General features: G+C 35.7%; 1 protein-coding gene across 3 annotated transcripts in view; it reads right to left on the minus strand.

Moving 5' to 3' along the window:
• The window catches only part of ATG7 (autophagy related 7), an 89,603-nt gene that overhangs the window by 34,832 nt on the left and 31,562 nt on the right, over positions 1 to 23,209 (minus strand). For 2 of the 3 annotated variants that reach the window (XM_042880440.1, XM_042880439.1), the window contains exon 18: positions 17,082 to 17,204. In XM_042880440.1, the coding sequence (XP_042736374.1) occupies positions 17,082 to 17,204 (123 nt within the window). Of the gene's footprint in view, positions 1 to 15,034; positions 15,585 to 17,081; positions 17,205 to 23,209 lie in introns of those variants that run through there. The other variant, XM_042880441.1, reaches the window with a different exon arrangement.

The following is a 23,209-nucleotide window of genomic DNA, read 5'->3' on the forward strand; positions in this document are numbered from 1 at the left end:
ATATGGCAATACAGAAGGCTTTGGTTATCTTTGTTAACCCATCTCCTGCTCCCAGCTACTGAACAACGTCCACTTGCACACACAGGGCAGCAACTTTTCTGTAGTTCTCCCCTGACAGTTTAAAGGAGCTGTGAATGTAAGTGATACATAAGTTTGACAAAAGAGAGGAAACTAAGGCTGAGGTGTCTGTCTAAAACCCCAGGCAACAGGTTCATACTGGCTGCATAACATCTTCTCATTTCTAAACGCTGTAATTTTCCCTGTGAGCTCAATCAGGGTTAGTTTAATGTTATTGATATGAATCAGAAAAAATATTGCAGCAGCTGAACACGTTCTGGATTCAAACGGAACTTCTGGTGATAATGGAATCTCTTGGATTGTTTGCAGATTGTGCAGTAGAAGGTAAATCCTGTCCAAAAGCAACAAGGAGAGCTTTCATAGGCACATGACTGCTATCTCTTGGGCAATGAACAACCCAATGATGTTGACTTCCCTGCCTCTCCAAGCTTTTCAAATAAAACTCTTCTGCAGTATCAACAATGTTATGATTTCTACTGCTCTGAGAACTGCTTCTGTCACACTAACAGCACTGGTTAATTTTGCCAGTAAAATATTAACTATAACTTGCAGGAGCTGGAAAAGCCAATACTGACATAACTTCTACTACAGTTAACTATTTATCAAAAACAACCCAGAAAGAAGAGAGGAAAAAAAATTATTAATGAAAAATACAGAAAAAAAAACCCAAAAACACTAATTGAGAGAAACAAAGAATTAAACTAGCTAAAATAACTGCAAAATGCACAGAGTAGTAGAAAGCAGCTGGCCTGTGCAACACGACTATTTTGGCTCTCCTTCCAGAACCTTCTGAACCAATAGCACACTCGGTCCCACATCTGCAGTTGTTGTTGGAACTGCATTTACTCGTGGTCCAAAGTCCTACTCTCTCTCTACTGCTACAAAAGAAATCTTAGTATAATTAGAAGTTACGAAATACCATACTGAAATAAACACTGGAGAACAAATTATTGTAAAATAAACATTGAAATGTTGTCTCAAATCATTGTATTGTTTATTTGTGGAATGCTCGCAATTGTTTTTTAAGGGAGTCATAAAAATTCCACACTCACCAGGCCTCCATTCATAAGGGCAATGAACTTCCAGAGGATCTGATTTTTTATACAACTCAAGAGAAATATTTTCAGATACAATTAAAAAAAAAGATTTTAAATTAATGCCTTTTTTCCTTAAACTGAGCAAAAACTTGCCTCAAACATAAACAATGAAAATTAAAAAAAATACAGACCACAAGTCTTCTAACCTAAATACAATGCCCATTGTCTGGACTTCCTTATTTCCATGAAGAACATCTGATTTTCATTTTGGATTAGAACATTCTGCTAAAATTACTAATATACTGGGATTTTATTTAATTACAAAATTTCATGGAGAACGACTTCAGCTATGATCTGACTGCTGTTCTGTAACTGTAAATTCACATTCTAACTCTGGAAACAGCAATTCTATCCCAATGTTGAATGCCGATATTGATGATCTCAGAGAGAACAGTAGTTCTCAACAGAAAAAAAATCAGCACATAAAACTCAGGTCATCTGGCAGCTTTTGTCACTGCTCAGCCAGGGAAAATTTGGCTAGCAACTCGGCATCTTTGTAATTCCAAGAACTTCCAGTATTCTTCTGTGAATAGATCCTCACTTGCCAGAGATAAAAGCTAGTCTTAAAATGTGCTTAAATGAATGGTGAGAACAACACTGACAAACTTCTCTCTGGTACTTCACTTACTTGGCTATTCTGATCGGTAAACAAAGATGCACGGAGATCTCAGCTGAACACGTGAACATTCAGTAACAGAAGGGGCTCCTCTTTCCTTCTTGTACGTATGGAAGTACGCTGCACGTATGCTTATACGTGGGAATTCTACTTAGGAGATTCAGTGTACTCAGGCTCTTAAATGAACTAAATGTGACCCACCAGGCCAACAACAGCTTCAATACAAAAGGACACGTAAGAACAACACAACAGATTGAATCCTGCTTTTTCAAGTGCTCTCTTTTTCCAGGATTCTGGAGAAATTATATCATTATTTATAAGAGACATAAAAAATAACACAATTTTAAAAAATCTAATAAAAAGTATTAAGAATTCTACTAGAAAAGCCTAAAAGAAAATGTATGAGCCAAAATGGAAGGACTGCCCCATGTCGGAGCCAAATACTAGCCCAAATTTGAGGGCAGAGTATTTTTGACCATGCATACATAATATCTAAAGGAAAAGATAGAGGTTGCTCTGCATCTGGGGCAGCACATCTTTACACATATAGCACTCCTTTTCCTCTAGAAACCCATGAAATTACATTACATCAAAAACTAGTCTCTGGCAGGGAGAACCAAGAGAAGGCTAATTAAACAAACAAGCAAAAAGAAGAAAGCTTCTTCAAGCTTTTTCTCTATGAACATTAGTCTTTAAAATGTAAATTTGAAGTTTGAACCTATGAAGTAACATGTCTTAGCAACAGGTATTAGAATAATACTCTAGGCACAAGCTGTTGCACAGGTGAGGAAGGTTGCTGACATGGGGCAAGGGGCTTGACAAACACTTCTCCAAAATGACTGGTTAAGTTAAACCTGACACTTAACAAACATGAAAAACAGGTACCTGCAATTTCTGATTGCTCAATGGGAATATAATTATTGGAAGACACATGTTTGTACAGGAAGAAAGGGAAATCAATCTGTGTTACAGACCTCTAAATTGGCTTTATAGGCTAAAGAAAAAAAAAAAAAAAGATGAGGTAAGGTAAGTTTGCTGTGAATCCAGAAAATAGCATACCTGGCAACCCAAACACAGCAGATCAAGAAAATACATGAAATACCGAACGTAGTAATCGATCCTAACCTTAAGTATTGGTCTTCAGAAAGCAAAATTTAAAATAGAAATAAACTTAAAGATAAACCAGTCAACAGCTTCACAGTAACTACTAATGCAATTCATGTAATTAATAAAGCAGATGTTGAAACGCAAAACTTTTGTGGACATAAACAGAATTGGAACAAGTTTTCTGTATGTGATTCTGACAGAGAATCAAATCTGCCATTGAGAAGTATTCCTGTGTCAACATACTACATTACAATAGCAAACAACACAAGTCTACAACTGTTTTTTTCAGAGTTTACCATAGCAATTTTGTAAATCTGGAAGCTGAAAAAGTTAACTTTTAATTTCAAATCATGCTTAAAATAAAACTTAAAATAAAACACTTAAAACTTAACTTAAAACTTAAAATAAAACATACAGATGATATAAAGCAGAAATGTGAAGACAATGCTGGGAAGTGTAAACCAAATAGAGAAATTATGTATGACAGGACACGAGAAAAAGTGTTATGAGCCAGTCAGTTAGCAACACATGGGATTAAAGTAAGTGAATGAGAAAGTAGAATTTCACCACCAAAATGACAGCGATGACACATCTTGAAAAACTAAAAGCAATACTGTGCAAATTTAAAACATAATAACTGAAATGGAAGGCTTCTACAAAACTGTATTGGAATAGGACTTTGGCATTTTAAAGTGCACTGGAAAAACACAACACAAGGATGAGACGCTCTGCATACTTAAAAGAAAACACTTGTTGCCCTGAATGAAATAGCTCCACCACCCAACAGCAACAAAACTGTCACAGTTAAAGGGAACTCAGAAAGTATTTACGGAAAATAATAACAACAGTGGCTTGCATAGTAACAACATCTGTGACTGTCAATACAGGCACAAGAAAGAGAAAAAGAGTTCAGCCCCAACAGTTCAAAAAATACCTTTGGGTGGGACACTCTAAGAAAAATTAGCTGAAAGCTTGCAAGACAAGATAAATTCCAGCTGTTGCTCCTTGTGGGCTAACAGAACTTTTCCTACTTGCCACTAATATATAACATTGGCAAGAGACAATTTCTACGCCTCCATCTCTGGATAAATATAAACAAAACAGACTGTCTTTAACATTTTCAGTGCACAATATCCTGTACTGAATGAAGCAAAAAATGAAAAGTTAATGTATTCCAATGCAATATGGAATGTAGGTTCTGCTAGTGAGTATACAAAATTTCATTCCAGAAAATGTTCTCCACATGGCTGGCTCTGCAAATGCTTCTTTACTCTCAAAGTTACAATGCCAAAGTGGACTGGGCCAGTCAGCTGGGTTGGTTGGTTTACTTTGAACAGTGCTCATGTAGTTCAGAATGATCCTCTCCACGCTCCTCTTCCTACTTACTGTCAGTACAAAAAAACCACAATGCACTGGTGTGTCTCAAATGTATTACACCACAGACTGTAGTAGACTTCTGAAAACAGTCACTTGGGCAGACGATGACAGGGAGTATACTATCTGTTCATAACATTAAAAAAAACACCCACATATAGGCTACTGTAAACAGGAGTTGATACATCACTATCAAACACTCCGGAATACGTCAAGCATGTCACCCTAAGAAACTCTACAACATGCACCCGCATTCCTTTTTTTTAATTCTCTCTTCTATCCCGCAAAGCACTTCAATGCCATAAAACTGAATACTTCAAAAGGAACAGAAGATAACATATAAGAAAAATTATAGGCTTTATTCTGCAGGGCAATGTTTTATTAATGCTGAAAGCTTAATTTAGTAATGAGACCCTATGTAAAGGGGAAAAAAACCCCAACCTGATCATGGAATAGTTATATGAGAAATCTACTCTGGCTTTTGATGTAGTTTTATCCTAAGTGCAAGATTAAAAAGGACTGAGAAAGGACTTTTACAATTTGCCGAAATCCAATCACATACGGGATTTAATCCAGGTCTATCGCTCAAAGGAGAAGGGATTTAGTAATATTTTTACAGAAGTAAATTCCTGATTCACATTACAGAGCAAATATCAACTGAAACTGAAGAACAATTTCAGTCATTAAATATTTTGCTTTTCTAGTCCAGCCTGTGACAAAAGGAGCAAGACTATTTCAAAATTGAAAACCCTTTCATCATTGGTTACTGCTCGTTTCTCATTTAAACTTACTTAACACTGACATTAAGACATGAAACACTAAATCTGCATCATGGTAACAAGCAAAGAATGACTGCTTGACTAAATCCAAGATCCCAATGAATATTCTGAAATTAACCAGATGTTAAAAATTGTTTTGTAACATCTCCACAGTATTACAGACTTCATATAATGGAATGGGATGCCACTTTCTGCAGCAAGTTGCTGTATGTCACACCAGTTTCTAAGCTCTGGTAATAAAGCAGTTTTAAAATACAGCCAATTTTATACAGCTGAGATTAATGGAGTGATCAAATTGACAGGATATGCATACATGGAATGCTTAATTCACATAAAAAAGGGACCTTGAAGCACTTCAACACACCACAGTGCTGTTTGGAATTTCTGCTTCATCGTCCCTTCCAGTTACACTAACACTGTGACTAAATTTTGGAGATGCTGCAGAAAAATGCCAACATTCAGTCCTTTTGTTTCTAAACTCATATTTTCCCACTTTCTTTTTGCCTTGTGTTTGAAAACTATGTTCAATACTCTTTGTGTCCCTCTTAATTGCAGAACATTTATAGCTAACTCAATTGGCTTACCTAGCATTTCAACAAGCTCCAGACTCCTTCCAAACTGCAACAGCTGCCAATTCCTTTCTCTGTCCCCAGGACAGGGTTTTCAAGGGCACTCAATGCTTGCCTTGCTTAGACACACGTAGCACTGACACTGTCTCTCATAACTGTGCTTCCTGACTGCTGTCTCCATCTTCTCCCTTCAAGAATCAGACCACAGACACCTCGTCCAGGAAGGAGAGCTCCTCTCTCACACGCATTGGAACAACAAATCCTTTAAGATATATGTTTAAATTCTCATGCGTGTCACAGAATCGTAGAATCATCTAGGTTAGAAAAGACCTCTAAGATTACCATGTCCAACCATCAACCAAGCACTGCCAAGTCCACCACGCAGCCACGTCCCTTAGTGCCACGTCCACATGTCCCTTGAACACCTGCAGCAATGGGGACTCCATCTCCTTCCTTCGCAGCCCGTTCGAATGCTTGACCACTCTCTCCATGAAGAAATTCCTACTGATATTCAGTCTAAATGCCCCCTAGCATTTCTTTGTGTCTTATCAGACAAATCATTCCAGTTATAAAGAATGCTGGTTTCTCCATGTAAGTGCTTAATTTATTACTTTCCTTAAGTACCTAGTAATTTGAAGGCTTAAGGAATACCACAGTAAAATTCATCACCGGCTCAACATCAGCTAGACTGTCAAATCCACTGATTCACTTCATATTTCATTCATTTATTATGCTTCCCTAATTCTAGATCTAAATGTTTTGAACAAAATAGTAAAACTACGTACAACTAAAAGCATCAACATCTATAAAATCCTTCCAGACTTTGCCAACTTCTTTAATCCAAAGTAATCATGTTTCCTAGTATAACAAGTCCTGTGATGTCTGTAATAGCATCTCACTATAGTAGCAACGGTATTAATGTTATAGCTCTCTTGCATGCCTGAAGTATTAATCAGATCTCATATTAAATATGAAATCAGAGTACTCTTGATACTCTTTCTTAAACAGATTAGCTAAACAGAGCCCCACCCAAAATTAAGAAAAAAAAGAAAATACAACGAAGATCTAGACAGTGAAAGTGTTTTTGATACTGGAATCAGATTGTAACTTTCTGGGTACTGTTTTGCTAACTTACCTTATCCCTTCACATTAAAATTATCCTTTTAAATAGGCAGTCTACTCTGAGCAATTTTCTCCACCATGTAAGTTCTTTGTTTTCCTCTTAAATAGGAGAGAATCAAAATCTCACTTTATAATCAGAATGAAGAATAGTAGATTTTTTGCTAAAGCTGGTAAAAATCACACTTCTTTGAAAGCAAAACTTACAACAGTCATAATATTCACTCAGTTTATAAATGTCTTCATGAAAACAATAATTCTCTTTCATGAGTAAGCTAGCTAACTCTAACAATCCCTAGCAATTCTCCAAACACAATAACCTATATCTAATACTGTCCTGAGAGCTCTCACATCATCCTCCAATTATTGCTTATAAATCACCAGCTCCAACTCACACAAAACCTGAAAGTCCAGGAAAATCAATGTTCTAAGCTTTTCATTACATATCTAAAAAGAGTGAACTTGAGTTTCACAGTTTGGATTCATTCCAAAGGTTGTTCTCAGTTGTTCCATTCCTCACTTTGGGCAGTGCAAGACAGCTGGAGTAGGTGATGACCACAGCAGTATCCGTATGTGCTGCTGCCATGAACGTATGCTAGCACAACTGGACAAACTTAATGAGTATATGTGATTCAGTATAGAACTCTGCTGTAGGAACATGAAAGATACACTGCGCCATCAGAGAAAATGTAAGGTATTATAAAAGCAGTAAGAAAGCCTACAACCATGACTGCTCTTTAAAATAATGCCATGACTGCCTACAAAGTTGAAATACAGTACTCAGCAGTCACTCACATATGACAGCTACAACAGATTCACAATAATTCTTTATATGAATGAACTTCCATCATTTAACTCCCTTTACAGTTCTTTACAGTATTTCTTACAGTGAGCAAAACTCATACAACGAGGATTTCTTTTGGAGACTGGAAATAACATCTTATTTTCCACTTGCCCCATCTTTGCCCATTAACTCATAAATGTTACTGAGAATATAAAATGAAGCCTAAATGTCATGAGTGTCATCCCCCCAAAATAAATACAACATCAACAATAATATAAATTTATTACATATAAGGTTATTTGCCTGCCATGAAAGAGATGAAATTAATGATTGATATATTCTACCAGCCAACTCCATCCTTCCAAGACACAGGTACAGTTACCATAGGTAGCATACAGCATCGCATTACCACTAGTTTGGTATGTGCCATGTGTAGCAGAGGCAGATCCACAGATTAGGACATATAAATCACTCACCCAGGAAGAAAAAAAAGGCTACACATTTGCCAACTAAGATAATTAATGTGAAATGCATGTTTTTACAAGGGCTATTTAAAGAAACAGTATTTGTGGGAAGAATGAGTCACAGCAAACTTCATACGCTATAGTTACTCAAAGTGAAAAGACAAAGAGAATTAGAACTTACAAGATTTTTTTTTAATAACCAAGAAACATTAGCAAAAACAGCTGTTGCACTATAATAATTTTAAATAGCTCTGTTATGCCTTCATATTCTCTTCCAGTAGTGGTTTTCTCTCTTTTTAACTTTCATTTTGGATTTGCTATTGTTGGCACTCTATTTCAGTAGACACTAGATAAATAAATTTTTCAACAACACAGAGCCTTTTAAAACTGAATCTCTTAACCCTCATCCCTTGAGATGCTGAAAAACAATGATTAAATCCTTTACAAGTTTATTTGTGCATCCCTTCTCTATTTCTTTGACTTTTCTTGTTGCAATAGTTATATCAAAATAAGTATCTTAGATGTCATCTTTAAGTAATAGGTTGTATCATTTCCTTAACTACGTATTTTTTGTGTTTCCTATTAATCTACATGATTTCACAGCTAGCAGAGGATCAAACTCATTGTCAGACAAGCTTGAGACAGTGCTTAAAAAATCAGTGCGCTCATTTCACATACAGTAAAAGTATCTAAACAGAATAATTACAGTAAGATTACAAGTGCTAATATGTTTGCAACTGAATATTTCTCTAGAATTATTTCCATAATAATACTGCATTCATTAAATTCCAAACAGACTACTTTTATTATACTTGCCTTTGCATTAACTGGAACGATTCACTTCTCATCCTAATTTGCTATGAAAGAATCACGAGTCTTTCAACAATCCTTTTGCAACATTCTATACCCTACGACAAGAGCTGCACATATACCCTCAAAAACAAAGGCTTCAGGATATCAGTTAAGCACAGCCTTATAGTCCCCTGAGCTTACAGAATGACTGACGTGTATGTCTACCTGATTTAAAAACTTCAGTGCCCAATGCTCACTCAGAATCTAGGAAGTGCCACAACTCATTGCTAATTGAAGCACAGTAATTAATATTAATTTTTAGGATGGTTTTTTCTGGCAAAGTTTAAAAGACAGGGACAACAAACTCATCCTATATCTTTTTTTTTCTTTTTAACTTTATGCTATCCAAATGCATATTTTGTGAATACTTTTAGTGCCTCTTCAGGTCAGGTATAACTTTCTCAAGGAGAGAACCTTCCATCAATTTGCCCCTAAATCAATCAACAGAAGTCACTGCTAGGAAAAACACCATCAGTTAAGTGATCCATATCTTCACAGGCACAAAATGACTAACCTTGGAATCAAATCTGGGTTTTAACTATGAAATTGGTTGTTTGCTATTGCTGCTAAGCTATCAGGTGGCCTCTCCAGGACTCCAGCCAACTCCACAAATACAAAATAAGTTAGCTAGAAAGTAAGTATCAGCTAGAAGCCAAGTTATAATGTGCTCAAGAAAAGAGACTTTAAAAAAGAAACTTTACTAGAACCTGAATTAGAATAAAGCAAAGGAAATACCAGCATTCACAGAGACACTCATTAAAGGGTGAATACCTGGAAAGTATTCAGAACCAAATAGGAAGATAACTCAGAACTGTAAGAGCTATGGCCAATGTTCATTTTAAGGGCTATTAAAATTCACTGTTACTGATCCATGTCTGTTTGATAAATCTCAGCAAAATTAGTGTCAACTTTAGCCAACAATATTTGCATTATAGTAGCAGTAAAGATGCAAAACTTCAAATAAGCACATTGACATAATTATTCCATACTTCATAAAAAGAAAAAACTAATAACTTCCGAAAATTTAAGTTGAGAAGTAGTATACAAGGATTTTTCCATAGAAAATTACCACAAAAGACTAAGTCTTATGTTGATGGCTTCTTATTAAAATGCATGATACTTAACTTCCTTAACTTTGTCTCTGATTGTCATATGAATCAACAATCACTAGCATTGAAGAGAAATTGTGGTAAATCTGCACCATTTTTCAACAACTCCTAACATTATCATCATCAACTTCATTTATTATGAATTAATAGTTCCAGATGTATTTAAAGTAGCTTATAAAGCTGAAAAAGCTACTGCTGTTCATACAGAAAGGTCCTGCAGTCAAACCAGATGATGACAATAATAGAATAGCATTGCATTTTGTGTATGTGATATGTTAATTTGTATTTTGTAGAATTAATTTGTATATATGGAAGTGCACAAGTTCTCTTGTACAACTCTCTAAAACAAATGTCATAAGAGAAGGCTTAGAGACACAGAGAATATATAGGTTGTCAAAAGAATGCAAACATAGTTAATGATTATATACTCTTAAGGACAACATTTAAAGGCCTACAAGACAAAGTACATTAAAGAATGGGGGATGGGTGAATTCACACATAATACAGTAACTCCATTACCATTCAAACATTCAACAGTTTAGTGAGTGCAGAGGCAGACTCGCCTCAAGAAATTCATAGCACCTTTGGGTAAGGCTACAATAGCCTGTGTTTATTGAAATCTGCATCTGGTAGTAATTTGTCTAGCAGCAAACTTTTTTCTTTTTTTTCACTCAAGTAACCTAGAGGGGCCCATATACTCAGCAACTGTTCATTTGCACTAAGATGCACATTGTATAATTTATGTTCTTAATTATAAAACAAAGTTTATCAGCATGTTTGTCTGTGTTGTGTAATTTCTTATTCTTCGCATGAGAATAATAGAATGCATCTTGAACAGTCTATTCATCCCTCATTGTAGCAAAACATATTGGAATGGAAGATATTTAATTCCTAAATTATATCACTTCTCCCTTCTTTACTGGAGATTTTTCTTGTAGAGAAAAAGGAATCAACAGAATTCAAAAACCTTTCTGGAATAATTATCACCACTCCCCTAAAAGGAACCAAACAGATTATAATCCTAATTTGCCAACTATTATTTTAGCAATGATATTGCCTAGTTCAAAATTGAGGTCTAGCCCAAAAGAAAGCGTTGTTTTTATAAAGCCACCTCTGCAAAAAACTGGCTGGATATTTTGGAAAACGCAACTCTTCCTTTCATTGCCAACATCTAATTCCCATACTCACAAGGAAGGAAAGCTGATTACAGCATGAGCCAAGAAAAATCAGCATCATGAGAAGGAAAAGGAAGGAGGCTGAAAGCACCGCACCTACAGGACTGTGGCTACTTCTCCTGTTACACACTCGCTTCTGGCTCAGTACTTCAGTTTCTTGCTCACTGTAACTATCCTGCATTCACTAGAATTCCAGCAGAGGAACTGTGTTCTTAAAACAGATACAATTTTCTGAAGTTACTTCAAGAATTATGAACACTTAATCTCTTGTATCTCAAGAGGGGCTTCTGGGCTTCCTTATAGCAAGACAGTAGGAAGTAAGAGTTATGGCAGCAGAAAAAAAAAAATAGTAATTTTTAGACACTATCATATTAAGACATGACATATCTGTATGTATGCAAGATCATTTGGCTGGATCTCACATGAAGGAGATCTGGGAACTTTATCATACGTTTATAGATAGTGTTGCAGTTACAGAGAAAAACAGATTCCAATCACAGTTACGTGATTCTTTTAAATAAAAGCACAAAATAACATCTATTTAGCGCAGATTATCAAGATTTTAAAAGGTTATTCACTAAAAGCCAGGGATTTCTGAACCCAATTATCATGAGACAAAGAGCACTCTGACACTTCCTGGGTTTTCATTTTTCATTTCTATGTTGTTGTTACTGCCTTCCCTAAACAGTGTGACCTCAGTGGCATTTAATTTCATTAAATCTCATCAGGACTGCTGTCTTCATTATAAATCTAGCATAGCAAGTACTGACAGGAATCAAAGGCTACCTGAATCGTTGCAAACAGAACATGAAAGCTCTAGGTACAGTACATTATATACATGTCCATCAGCTTGCCATTGGCTAAAGCCTCTCTGCTGTAAATATAGAGTAATGAGTAGAAAAATGGAGATTTGCATACTTGTTATCTGACAACACGCAGAATTTTACCATTTTAAGGAGAATAAGAAGATAGAGTGTAAGATCTATCACAGGTTTAAAGTTATTAGTGTCTCTTCCTAGTCACTTAAGTATCTCTCACAAATACACAGTTACTGTTGTGAGGTAACAGTGCCCTCTCAACAGGGAGAAGTGGAAACAGAGTACAAGGAGAGAACAAATAAGCCAAAAACATCTGGATTCAATTATGAAGAAAGATTTTACAATCTCAGTGTGCAACTTCCCACAAATTGCAAGTTGCCAGATGTAGCAAATGAGAATTTAAAGGAAATTCATGTACATAGCTTCAATGTTTCGAAGTGACACATCATTGGTATGACTCCATACCAGTTTTTAGGCATGGCGTTCAGAACTGCTTTATGCTAACACTCTAAGCAATCTCTAGGAATACGGAACAAAAGCACTTTCCAAAGTCTACCTCCATGGGAAATCTAGAAATCTAGTTGAATTTTATCTCTGGATTTGTAGATTTGACAAAGCAGTCAAAGCAAGCAAGTCACCACTCATCAAAAATTCCTCACCAAAATACCAGGTAGGTGAAATGGAAACAGGGAATTAAAATTTATAACAAGACAGCGTGCAACAGAGACGTGCAACATTTCTGCCTCAGTCAAGCATCAGAAGTTCCCAAAGAAAAAAGTTTTCCCTATGTAACACCTACTTTTCACCTCTAGGCCAAAGCCAAAGAGTATTTGAGATGGGATATTTATCGTGGTGCAGGTGTTCTGCTGTACTTGCACAAACTTCATACCCTATCACTGGTTAACTCCAAGAACTGCTCTTTCAGTCTTCTTCTGTCACATGTGACAGTTGGTGCTAACTAGCTCAGCAACATCAGGAGCTAGCACAGAAATGATATCAGAATGTTGAAATTATGAAAAATTGAATGAAACTAATCCACTGTGATGGACCATTACAGGCGAAAACTGAGGTACATCTCCTTCTGCCTTATGAAACAGTAGGAAAGAATGTGATTAAGCATAAAGAGTTTTCTAGAGGCACTACTAGTTTCTATAGACATCAAATCCATCACTTCTTCAGATTTTACAGCTTAGTTACAGCAGTTCAGAAAAAATTTCTTGTGCATTTTCAATTACAATTAATTACTAAGAATATTCTAGTATATTCTTATAGTGTTACTTTGTCAATTCGATTACTCATTCTAAGTTCAGATCTGGTGAGAGCAATTAAATTAATTCATAAAAAAGAAAATTAGAGTATGTTTGCAACTGTATTTCCCATGCTCGAATTTCCCATTTTCCATGTTAAAACAGGAAACATGAGCAAGACAAACAACCTTGATCTCTCTTAATAGAAAATGCCAGACATACAACAGTACTAACGTCCACTGATCAATGCTGTTTATGCTCATTTGTGCTCAAATGCTATGCACGTATTATGAGGAACACAGACTATATATACCAATAACACAGCAGTTTCATAGCACGTTGAACAGTGCTATATTACTACAGCTAATTTTTATTACAACTCATAAAATGAGGCACTGACTGCTATTTGTTGCATAGCCTTCTCCCCCTTACATGAAAACCGACGAGACTGAGTTCACCCAGAGCAGTACTTCCCATTTTACAGCTAATCAAGGCTCATGGTGAAAATTTATATAGAGAGAGATTTAAACTCTATCAGTGTTTTGGCACTATGGCAGTAATTCACAGTTTAAATAAAATCCATGAGATAAGTTAGCAGCTGTTGCTAACCCACATATCAGTATGAGTCAATCATCAACTATTCCATTCCTTTTCATGGTTTTTTTTTTGTCAGTTTTTTTTTTCCCCTCAAAGTATTAATTCTTACATTTGCAAGTTCAGGTTTGCAGCAAGGAAACAAAGTGACCTGGAAAACAGGAGTACAATTCTTAAGTGAGCTCAGGTAGATCCCAACAAGAACTGTATGCTGTGGAAACAAGGCCTAAGTGCTGATGTGAGTTTCCCACAGCTTCTTTTGGCTTTCAAAGCCACATGTGTCATCAGTGTCTCTTAATGAAGCCATACATAAATATCTAACTGGTATAAAAAGATAAAAAATGTTCCACGGAACCTCAATTGAAGTCAGATGTGGAGAAAGCAGAAGCCTGAAATTTACTGTCATTTTAAGACAGAATAAAAGCATTTGCTAATAATATTTACTCAGTAAATTGTAATACTAAGGAAACCATGCAGAACATTTATAATTTCCTGATGCATCTTACATTAAAGAAACAGGTGCTCCATTATTTTGAGATTAGTACCAAATTAGAACCAAACCTTCATTTGCGTTATGATTCTTCTCCTGTTGAACACTGAATTATGGCTATACAGATACCAATCATTTAAAAATGTATACAGTAATTTTAATATGATGTTAATACTTGGGTCAACAGCACAGCACTGGAAGAGGAAACTGAACACTGCAAGTTATAAAGGTATTTAGTATGTGAAAAGTCCTGCATATCTTACTGCAAATTGTATTGCTTCAGTCTGGGCAAGCATGTATCTTATCTATACCAATCATGTAGGGAAGGTAATGTTTTCATAGAAACTTAAGATCATCCAAAAATACTTTCCTTAATGTGGTCAGCCTCTCTTACAGAACATGCATGGCACATTCAGGGCCTCTATTGAGCACCTCAAGACCAGTTTAAAAATCTGCACATTGAAGTATTTATACAAACATACTTCATGAAAGCAGCTTTGCTTAGGTAAATAAAATGCCAATGATATAACTTTAGGTGCAATTTGCTGACACGCAGGACAAGAGTGACAAAAGTTCCAACCCTTCTGACAACTGCCTGAGTAAAACACCTCTTCAAATGCTCTTAATGAATCAAGATTTTAAGAGAGTTCCTTTTTTAAAAAAAAATAAAGAGATGTATGTTTCCATGTTTGATGCAAATTTATTAGCCAAATGTAATCAACAAATCATTTCATCCAAATCAGTGACTCTATACAACGAATTGCAAAAAGAACTCTTGCATCACAGGAATAAACTTACTGTTGGGTGAAATTCTATTCAATAGAAAGAAAGGAAATCTTCAATTATTAGAAACCAAACTACAATTCGAAATCTCTTTGAAGAATGAAAGTGCAGAAAGGCAAGTAATTTCTCACCAGAACAGTAGAACAGCCAAACACTCAATACTCTAATCATCAAAGTTGGCCATACGTGTCTCTTGAAACCTGCCTCACCTTGGGGTTAAAGAGCACCTAATCAAACTCTCAGTATACTTGGTATCCCATGAAAGACATTTTATGGGATTACTACTAAGTAGTATGGCTTATTACTTTTGTTGCACTCATTAGAATGCCAGGTATCAAGAACATCTTAAATTGTTCTAGAGAGCACTGATCTTAAATCAACATCTAAATTTTAGAGTATTGTTCCTGCTGTGAGCAGCCCAAAAGTAGCCAGAGAAGTCATCTAGCAATCTTCCAACTCAGCTGTATAAACTGTTCACAGATTTTGAGGAATCATCATTCTATTGAGCAGGGTTTTATTTTTACTTTATCTGCAAAACAAAATTATACTATGTTTTATTATACAGAACTACTCTGTCTTTCCATCTATGAGCAATGACATCGCTACAAAACCTCACTAATGAACTCAAAGATTTTTGAAAGTACTCTAATTCCATCTATTTGTGATAAACTTTGAACTTTACAAAGTTACTTTACAAAATAAACTTCCAGCAGATTCAACATTCTGTAAAGAGTGGCTAAAACTTTATAAAAAAAACACATACACGTGCATGCAGTACGAAGCAGCAGAATTAAAAAATTAATACCTGCAAAACAATTTATTAGTAACTAGGGCAGAAATAATTCTTTTTAATACTGTCATTAGCTGACTTCTAAGCATCCTACAAGTCCTGTATGGCAGACTACAACCACTCTTATTGCTAATGGGTAGCACCTGGTAAAGAGTATTTGTTTTGCTTTGCTGAATCTCCCTCATATATGCTAAGTTTCTGTAGGCATCACCAGTCTGATTTAAGAATGCATCGAGTATTTTATGGTTTAATGTCTCCAGCATCTGCTCCAATTATTTTAAAAGGTTAAAACATGAAACAGGGAGTCAAGTCACTATTATTCCTGCAAACCTTATTAAGTGAAAGCGTTGAGCCAATTGCAGCTGAATAAACAGTTATAGCATTTGCACAGGCTACAGTAACTAAATAATCACTTTTTAAAGGCAACTCTAGAAACATCCATGTGATACTGTTGCACCACAATTAAATTATGTTGAGGAGTATAGACTTTCACAGATGGAGGAAGGATTATAAATATTATTAAATGCAACTTTAAGACAGATACTCTTTTTGATTGAAGACACTCAATATCACAACTTTTAAGACAGGGTATATCTCTCATAAAAGCAGAACATGCATTTAACTCCACATTACAACTTCTGTCACTAAATGAATAAATGAACAGCATTATATTCCTCACACTGCAATCCATGAAGGAGCACAGCTATTGTAATTTAGACCAAGTTAAAATGATAACTGATTTTCTTACACCACATACTAGAACTGAACTCTTTTCTTTAAAACAAACACTTACAAATTCTGATATTAAAAAGTTCTGATTAATTTTCAAAAATGTCTAATCTTCAGTCACAACCAGTAGCAAAAACCACCTGGCAACTTGCATAAATGCTGTAGCTATAAGTTCAAAGTGGGCTCTGTGCTATCATGACTACCTACTGTTGGTATACTTTATCAACAGTGCTACACATTTCTAACTGGCTGTTAAAATGCATCCCATACTGTACATCATCTGCCCTTAAAGGAAAAAAGAAAAGATTCTCATATCAGCATTTCTCGTTCTACAACAGTTAAAGGACACCTCCTAACTCACTGTATGGAATACACACATGGCTGATATAAATCATCCTGTAAATCAAACATTAATGCTTGATTCTACCGATGATTCATTTACTCATGGTTGCACAGCTGAAAATAACCACCTGGTTTTCCTTTAACATCCAAAGCATGTTTTCTTACCTCAGCAGCCTGCGTCTCTTGATGTAATAAAGTTAGACCTGTCAAGTCTTCCAAGAAGGAATGCGAGGAATTAAAAACTTTAGCTAGGAAATTAAATCCTTCACGTTCATATTGGTCGAGGACCTGTCAAAAAACAAATGAATAGACAAACAGAAGAGGATTTAAAATAAATGATTCATCATCTTGTTTTCATCACAGAATAAAAGTAAATGTTTTCTGAGCATTTGGAAGATCAATACATGCTGCACACAGGTAAAAATTACTGAAGAAAGAATGATCATTTCTTTCACTTCAGTTTCTAAGTGTGGGAAAAGTGGAGGTAAGAAGGAAGAAACGTGATGTTTAACGTTTCCTGCTTTAAAGGTATTTTTAAGTGTGTAACAAAACAGATGACACAGAAAATACAAAATTGTGTTCCAACGTCATGAAAGGATTTGAGTTACATAAAACACAGCAAAAGATTGTTCCAACGTATCACTTAACTAAAAGGTAAGGCTCTAGCAGAACAATTCTGCGTAAAACACCAAATACGCATTTATACAGAACACCGCTGCAGAGAATGCAGATGTCCATTCTTTCACAGTATATGTTCTATCCCCATTATCTTGTGAGAGAAGCAGAAAGTTGCACAGCTAACGTATTCCTTAAAGATATCCACTCTCGCTGGATGGACAAGTTCCCTGCAACTGGTGGAACTCACTTCCTCCAGAAAAGAAAGAAAAAGAACAACGGGAAGCACTGCACTTCTAATACACAACCTAACCAAGTAAGCTTTATTCCAAGGTTTGAAACAAACAGGCAATCCCTGTCCTCCTGGCCCCCAAATCATTTATTCTTCAGACAATAAGAAAAGAAATTGAAGGGAATGGTGATGGACAAGAAAATGGTTTCGGTATGTATTCATTTATCTCAACCAGAATTACAACTTACACTCAACAATCTCACTCTTTTGTAATTTAACAACTCCTAAAGGCCTCAGATAATCTTAAAACTGTGGGAACTTGCACAGTCAACAGCATTCTTCAGAAAAACAGGTCCAGTGAGTTCTTCCCCAAGTCCTACAGGAATTCAGGCTTGTCTCAAAAAACCACTTACATTTTGCTGATAAAATTGTTAGAGTATATATATAAATATATATATATTTATATGAAAAAATGTCCATGTAATATAAACAATACATATAGGTGAAAAAGAGTGGGCTCCTCATTCAGTCAATCAAACAAAATGTCCACTTAAAAGCAAAAACACCTATTCTATACTTAGGTTCTAAAATGTACTAACAGAATCAATAGAAATAACCATAAAGAGTAAGAAGTCAGATATAAGCAACTGTGACAAATGTTGGGCATGTTCTTAAACATGACATACGCATCTGAAAAAAAATTACAATAAAACTGCACTTTGAGTTCTTGTACTACATCTGGAGAAACTGCTCCTTATAAAGATTCTTTTTACTTTATTCAAATAGCTTTTTGTGCATTTGTGCAATGACCAATACATGTGACCAGAAGTGAAAAAAACAATAAACAGAAAAAATTGCTTAGCTGTATTTCATGGGACTGCATTTTTTTGTTTGCATATTCCTGAGACAAACACGCTAAGACAAACTGTACGTGATGCAGTGCAGAGATTTCAAAAACTGCAGTATCCACTTGATAAGCATCCTCCTAATATTATCCACTATACACATTGTGAAATTACAGTATAGGTAAGTGTATATATTTTGATGACTATTTCATGTTCCAAAACTCTGTAATATCAGATGTGCTGAGGTCTCTTGAATTTGGCTCTTTGTGAAACGCTGCATACACACCACAGCTTATAAAACTTTGGTTACATTCACAGTCTTACCTGTTTGAAATCTGTGAAGCTAGCAGCATTATCAAACGTGTTGCTATTACTGATATTTGTTGGAACCACAATACAGAACTCAGAAGGCATCTTTTTAGTGATGTTGGCCAGGTTACAGGCATATTAAAGGTTTTATGCCAGGTTTAATAGCATATTAAAACAATATACAGAAATGAAACCATAGTCACATTCTAAAACATTACAGCATGTAATAGTCTCTCCCCAAAGGTAAAACCTAGAAAAGGCATACACTGCTGGGATATGCAAACAAACAGAATGGAACAGGAAATGGAGTGCAACCATACTATGTACCATTGAAAATGTCTATTGAATAGCCCTCCAATCTTGTTTATTGTTACTCAGGTAAACATGCCTTGATCCTCATTTCCAAAGAGCCATGACTCAAGCCTGAAGCACAAATTTCCAGGTATTGCTTCCTCAGCGAGTACATTGCTTCAGTCTGCTAGGGTCCTCCGTATAAACTGCTCTGGTTTATGACATAAATATGCATAACCTTTCTGCATTCCTTGCCACAGCTGTAAATGAATTCTCACATACTCAAATAAAGCAGGCAGCATGACTGCACCGACATTTAAAATGTTTAAGGTGAGTTTTGGATGAACCAACTGGAATTTTTTTTCTTCAATCCTAGTATTGTAATTACTGCAGAAGAGGCTAGGAAGGCTCTCACGAAGTGTCTTTCAAAATGCATATTAGGAAAACATCAATAAGATCACAAAACTATGAGTCAAAGGGGTATAATTTTTGTACCCAGTGAATTGAATCTTTGAGTTTTTGGGTTTTGTTTTTAAGAAGTTATACAGGAATATTTTACGTGCCCGAAGTTCTGCATTATGGAAAGATCTGAAAATTTACTTTACCTCCCCACAAAAAAGAAACTTCATTAAATCACATTTTAGACTTCCTATAGCATTATGACGGCAAACTTGGGTTAAGGTAACAAGTCTGGTTGAGGAAAGATGCTATCTCAAAAATCTAAGCCTATGACAACAAAGAGTATTTTTCTTGTATTAGCAAGAACCTGAAGAAGCCTGAAAAACTTTACTAAAAAAAATGTACTTACTGTTAAACATTTTTACAGTGGGAATGGTCTGCTGAATGGAATAACTGCTAATTAGCTTTAAAATGAAAATTCCAGCCACGGTGACTCAGAGAAAAAGCTATCAGGGAGCCAAAGAATGACCAGGCAGCATCATGCAGCGTGCCACCTGAACAGGAGCTGCACCATTAAAGGTAGCATACACTGTAATGAAATAGTCTTAATGTAGGCAGCAATTGAAACAACATTTCTGCCATCTTCAGGGACTTTATTTCCGAATTCAGATGATTAAAACTTTGTAATAAATACCACAGAAGGAATAAACATTAACCTGCCCATGTCTAGCCTTTAGTATGCAATTTTGGTGACACCTGTCATCTGATGAACGTAACACGGCATTGGTTTGTCCAGTCGTCACTGAACATACCTCAAAAGGAGAAAAGAACAGAGTAAAATACAACTCATCTCAAATTCATGTGCCAGAAGACCACACAGGCACACTCTGCAGGTTGTCAGGAATAAAGCCAGTCTAGACATCAAGTAGCAAAAAAAAAAAAAACAAAAACAAAAACAAAAAAAACAACAAAAACTTAAACCATTTCCAGACTTAATCGACGCCCTATTTGGAGCTGTGTGGAAAGGAAAATTTCTCCTCCTTAATCATGCCCAGCAGAGTCCAAAGGCCCAAACTCCTGATTAGCAAGAGTTTGCTTTTTAATTCTTCTCTTCACTGCTAACAGCACACTTGGTACCAGTTACCATCTGAATAACTGCTTTCCAGAAGGACAGGCACTTGAGGGATGTTATTTTTATTATTATTGATCTCAAAGTAGTGACTCTATGACAGCAAAAATGAAATAAAAACCCTTAGGATTTTTTTCTGGGAATAAATGTATCACTGTCCAGTCATAACACTGATGTGTCACCACGTAACGATAAATTTTCTCAAGCAGAAAAAACTGCAAAGCAGCAACAAAAAGAACTAGAAGTAATAATTCTTCTGCTGAGCAAGGCCAGCTGGAACAATACAGATTTATTACAGAACCCTCATCTTTTTCTCACTCGCAAGCCACTTTTCAAAGATCAAGAGGAGAATTAGACAGTAGCAAACCTTACATGCATTATGTCTGTGAAAACTACTCTCGGGAGGACCCAACAAATTTTAACATCACCTTCTCTACCACATTTAAATCCCCTCCCCTGTTGACACCACAGCCTTGATTTCAGTCTCCATTTCACAGAATCAGGGCTACAATTATTATTATTTCATACACAATGGCACTGTAATAGGTGTGGACACACTTCTTCACAAATTAATGCATTCCTAAAGACTTTTCTGTATGTATCAGTTACATTTTCTTAGCAGTCATTTTATTCTTGTCTGTTAACCAATGGGGAAGAAAAAAAGAGAATCTCATGGTAGGAGAAAGAAACGGAAGGCCTGAGAGTAAAAACTTATTCCAAAATGAGAAACAGATGTACAGCTTTGGTGTTATATTCTTTTTAATAGCATTCTTTACAAAGAATTGCTCAGTAAAACGGCATTCAAAAAAGAGAATCTGGCTCCAGGAATGCTTTGTAGGATGAACGTTACTATATAGCTACAGAAGCATACGAAAACCCTTAATCACAACAGGCTGACAACTCATGTAATACTGGCTCAGTTCTGTCACAAATTTTTAGTGCTTTTTTTTGTTTTTTTTTAAACCAGTATGTAAGTATCAAGCATATTTAGAGCCTGGGTATTGCTTTGCTTCCACAAAAAAAGTTACAGGTTAATATAATTATTGTAAAAAAAAAAAAAAAAAAAGAACAAAAAACCATGGATAACATACCTCAAAAACAACAAGGCTGCTGTGTTTAACTCAGCTTTCAAAGCCTCCCTCTCAAAGGTAACAAACACGTACAAACCCAACATATATTTCTGCAGACTGTTATCTATCTGAGACAGTGGAGAACAAGTAGAACATTAGAGTGAATCTCAGCATGCTGAAAACAGAAATTTTGGTTTCAACATCTGCCTGGAAAATTAGATAAAAACAAGTTGCCAGATTTCAAAGCCGGATATAACTGCAGTTAAAACAGAAAATTTAGCAGAAGACTATAAAGCTGTGGAGAATTCTCTTAAGAGAGAAGGCAGTACGATGAAGTACAAGAGCCATCACAATGGGTGCAGGCAGTTGCAAAGGCGACAGTGCTAAAATGTCAGTATTTTTACCAGGAGAGCCATAATTTGGTGTCCTAAAAATATATATGTATATATCCTTGGCTCCTAGAGTCCTGCTGTTTCATGAGGGTCTCAATTTTTCCTGCCACTTAGTCCTTAGAAGTTGTAAAAAAGAAAAAAAAAAGCCCAATAAAGCAATCCTGTGATCCATTCTAAACATGTACAGCCTAATAAGGTCATCCATCCATGACAAACACCACAAGAAAATTGAGTTTTTCTGAGGACCATATGATTTTTAAGAGACTCAGTTCATGATTTGGAAGAGGAAAGCCTACAGAGTTATTATGAACACAAAGACGACTAAAGATGGATCTTCTGGTAATACTGCGTTGAGTATTACCTTAATGTGCATATTAATGGCCATCCATACTTGGACATCCACACACAATGTACTTTTAAAATCCAGATCATAAAACAAAGTTCTGCGAAAAGCTTTATTCCAGGTGCAAGCTGAAGAAGGGTATTCTGAAAACAGTGGAAGGTTATAAACCGCAAGGCAAGGTTGACATCATTTTTGGCTGATGTTCAAATAATTAAAACTCTTTCTGCACGCACAGCTTTCCTCTTACCTTCTCATAATCACTACTGAAAATGAAAGCATATCAGTAGAAAACCCTAACGGTAATTAAAGTGCAATTTTATGTTGAAAACTTAAGAAATTGCTAATTTAAATTAGAGTAGAAACATGGTGACACAAATGTGTTTTGTCTGTTGCTGTTACCTGCGCTGATTTGAATTACAACTGATGGAAGCATTAGCTTATTGAAGAACAGCCAGACCCAAAAGGCCTCAACAGGATTTTTTTAACCTTGGATTTTCACTTTATTCTTTTAAATAATGAAGTGGAAAGGAGCATTCTTTAAAATGTAAGAGATCTCAGTTTAAACTCAATTTTGTCCAAACTGAATTCCCAAAATTACATGTGTTCTGAGATTTTCTGCAATAACCTTGACATGTTTTATTCAAGGGCTGCTCTGAAAGTAATGCTTT

The sequence above is a fragment of the Lagopus leucura genome, unplaced genomic scaffold (assembly GCF_019238085.1).
Source record: "Lagopus leucura isolate 7727_CA_CO unplaced genomic scaffold, USGS_WTPT01 Super-Scaffold_100026, whole genome shotgun sequence".
Lineage (NCBI taxonomy): Eukaryota > Metazoa > Chordata > Aves > Galliformes > Phasianidae > Lagopus > Lagopus leucura.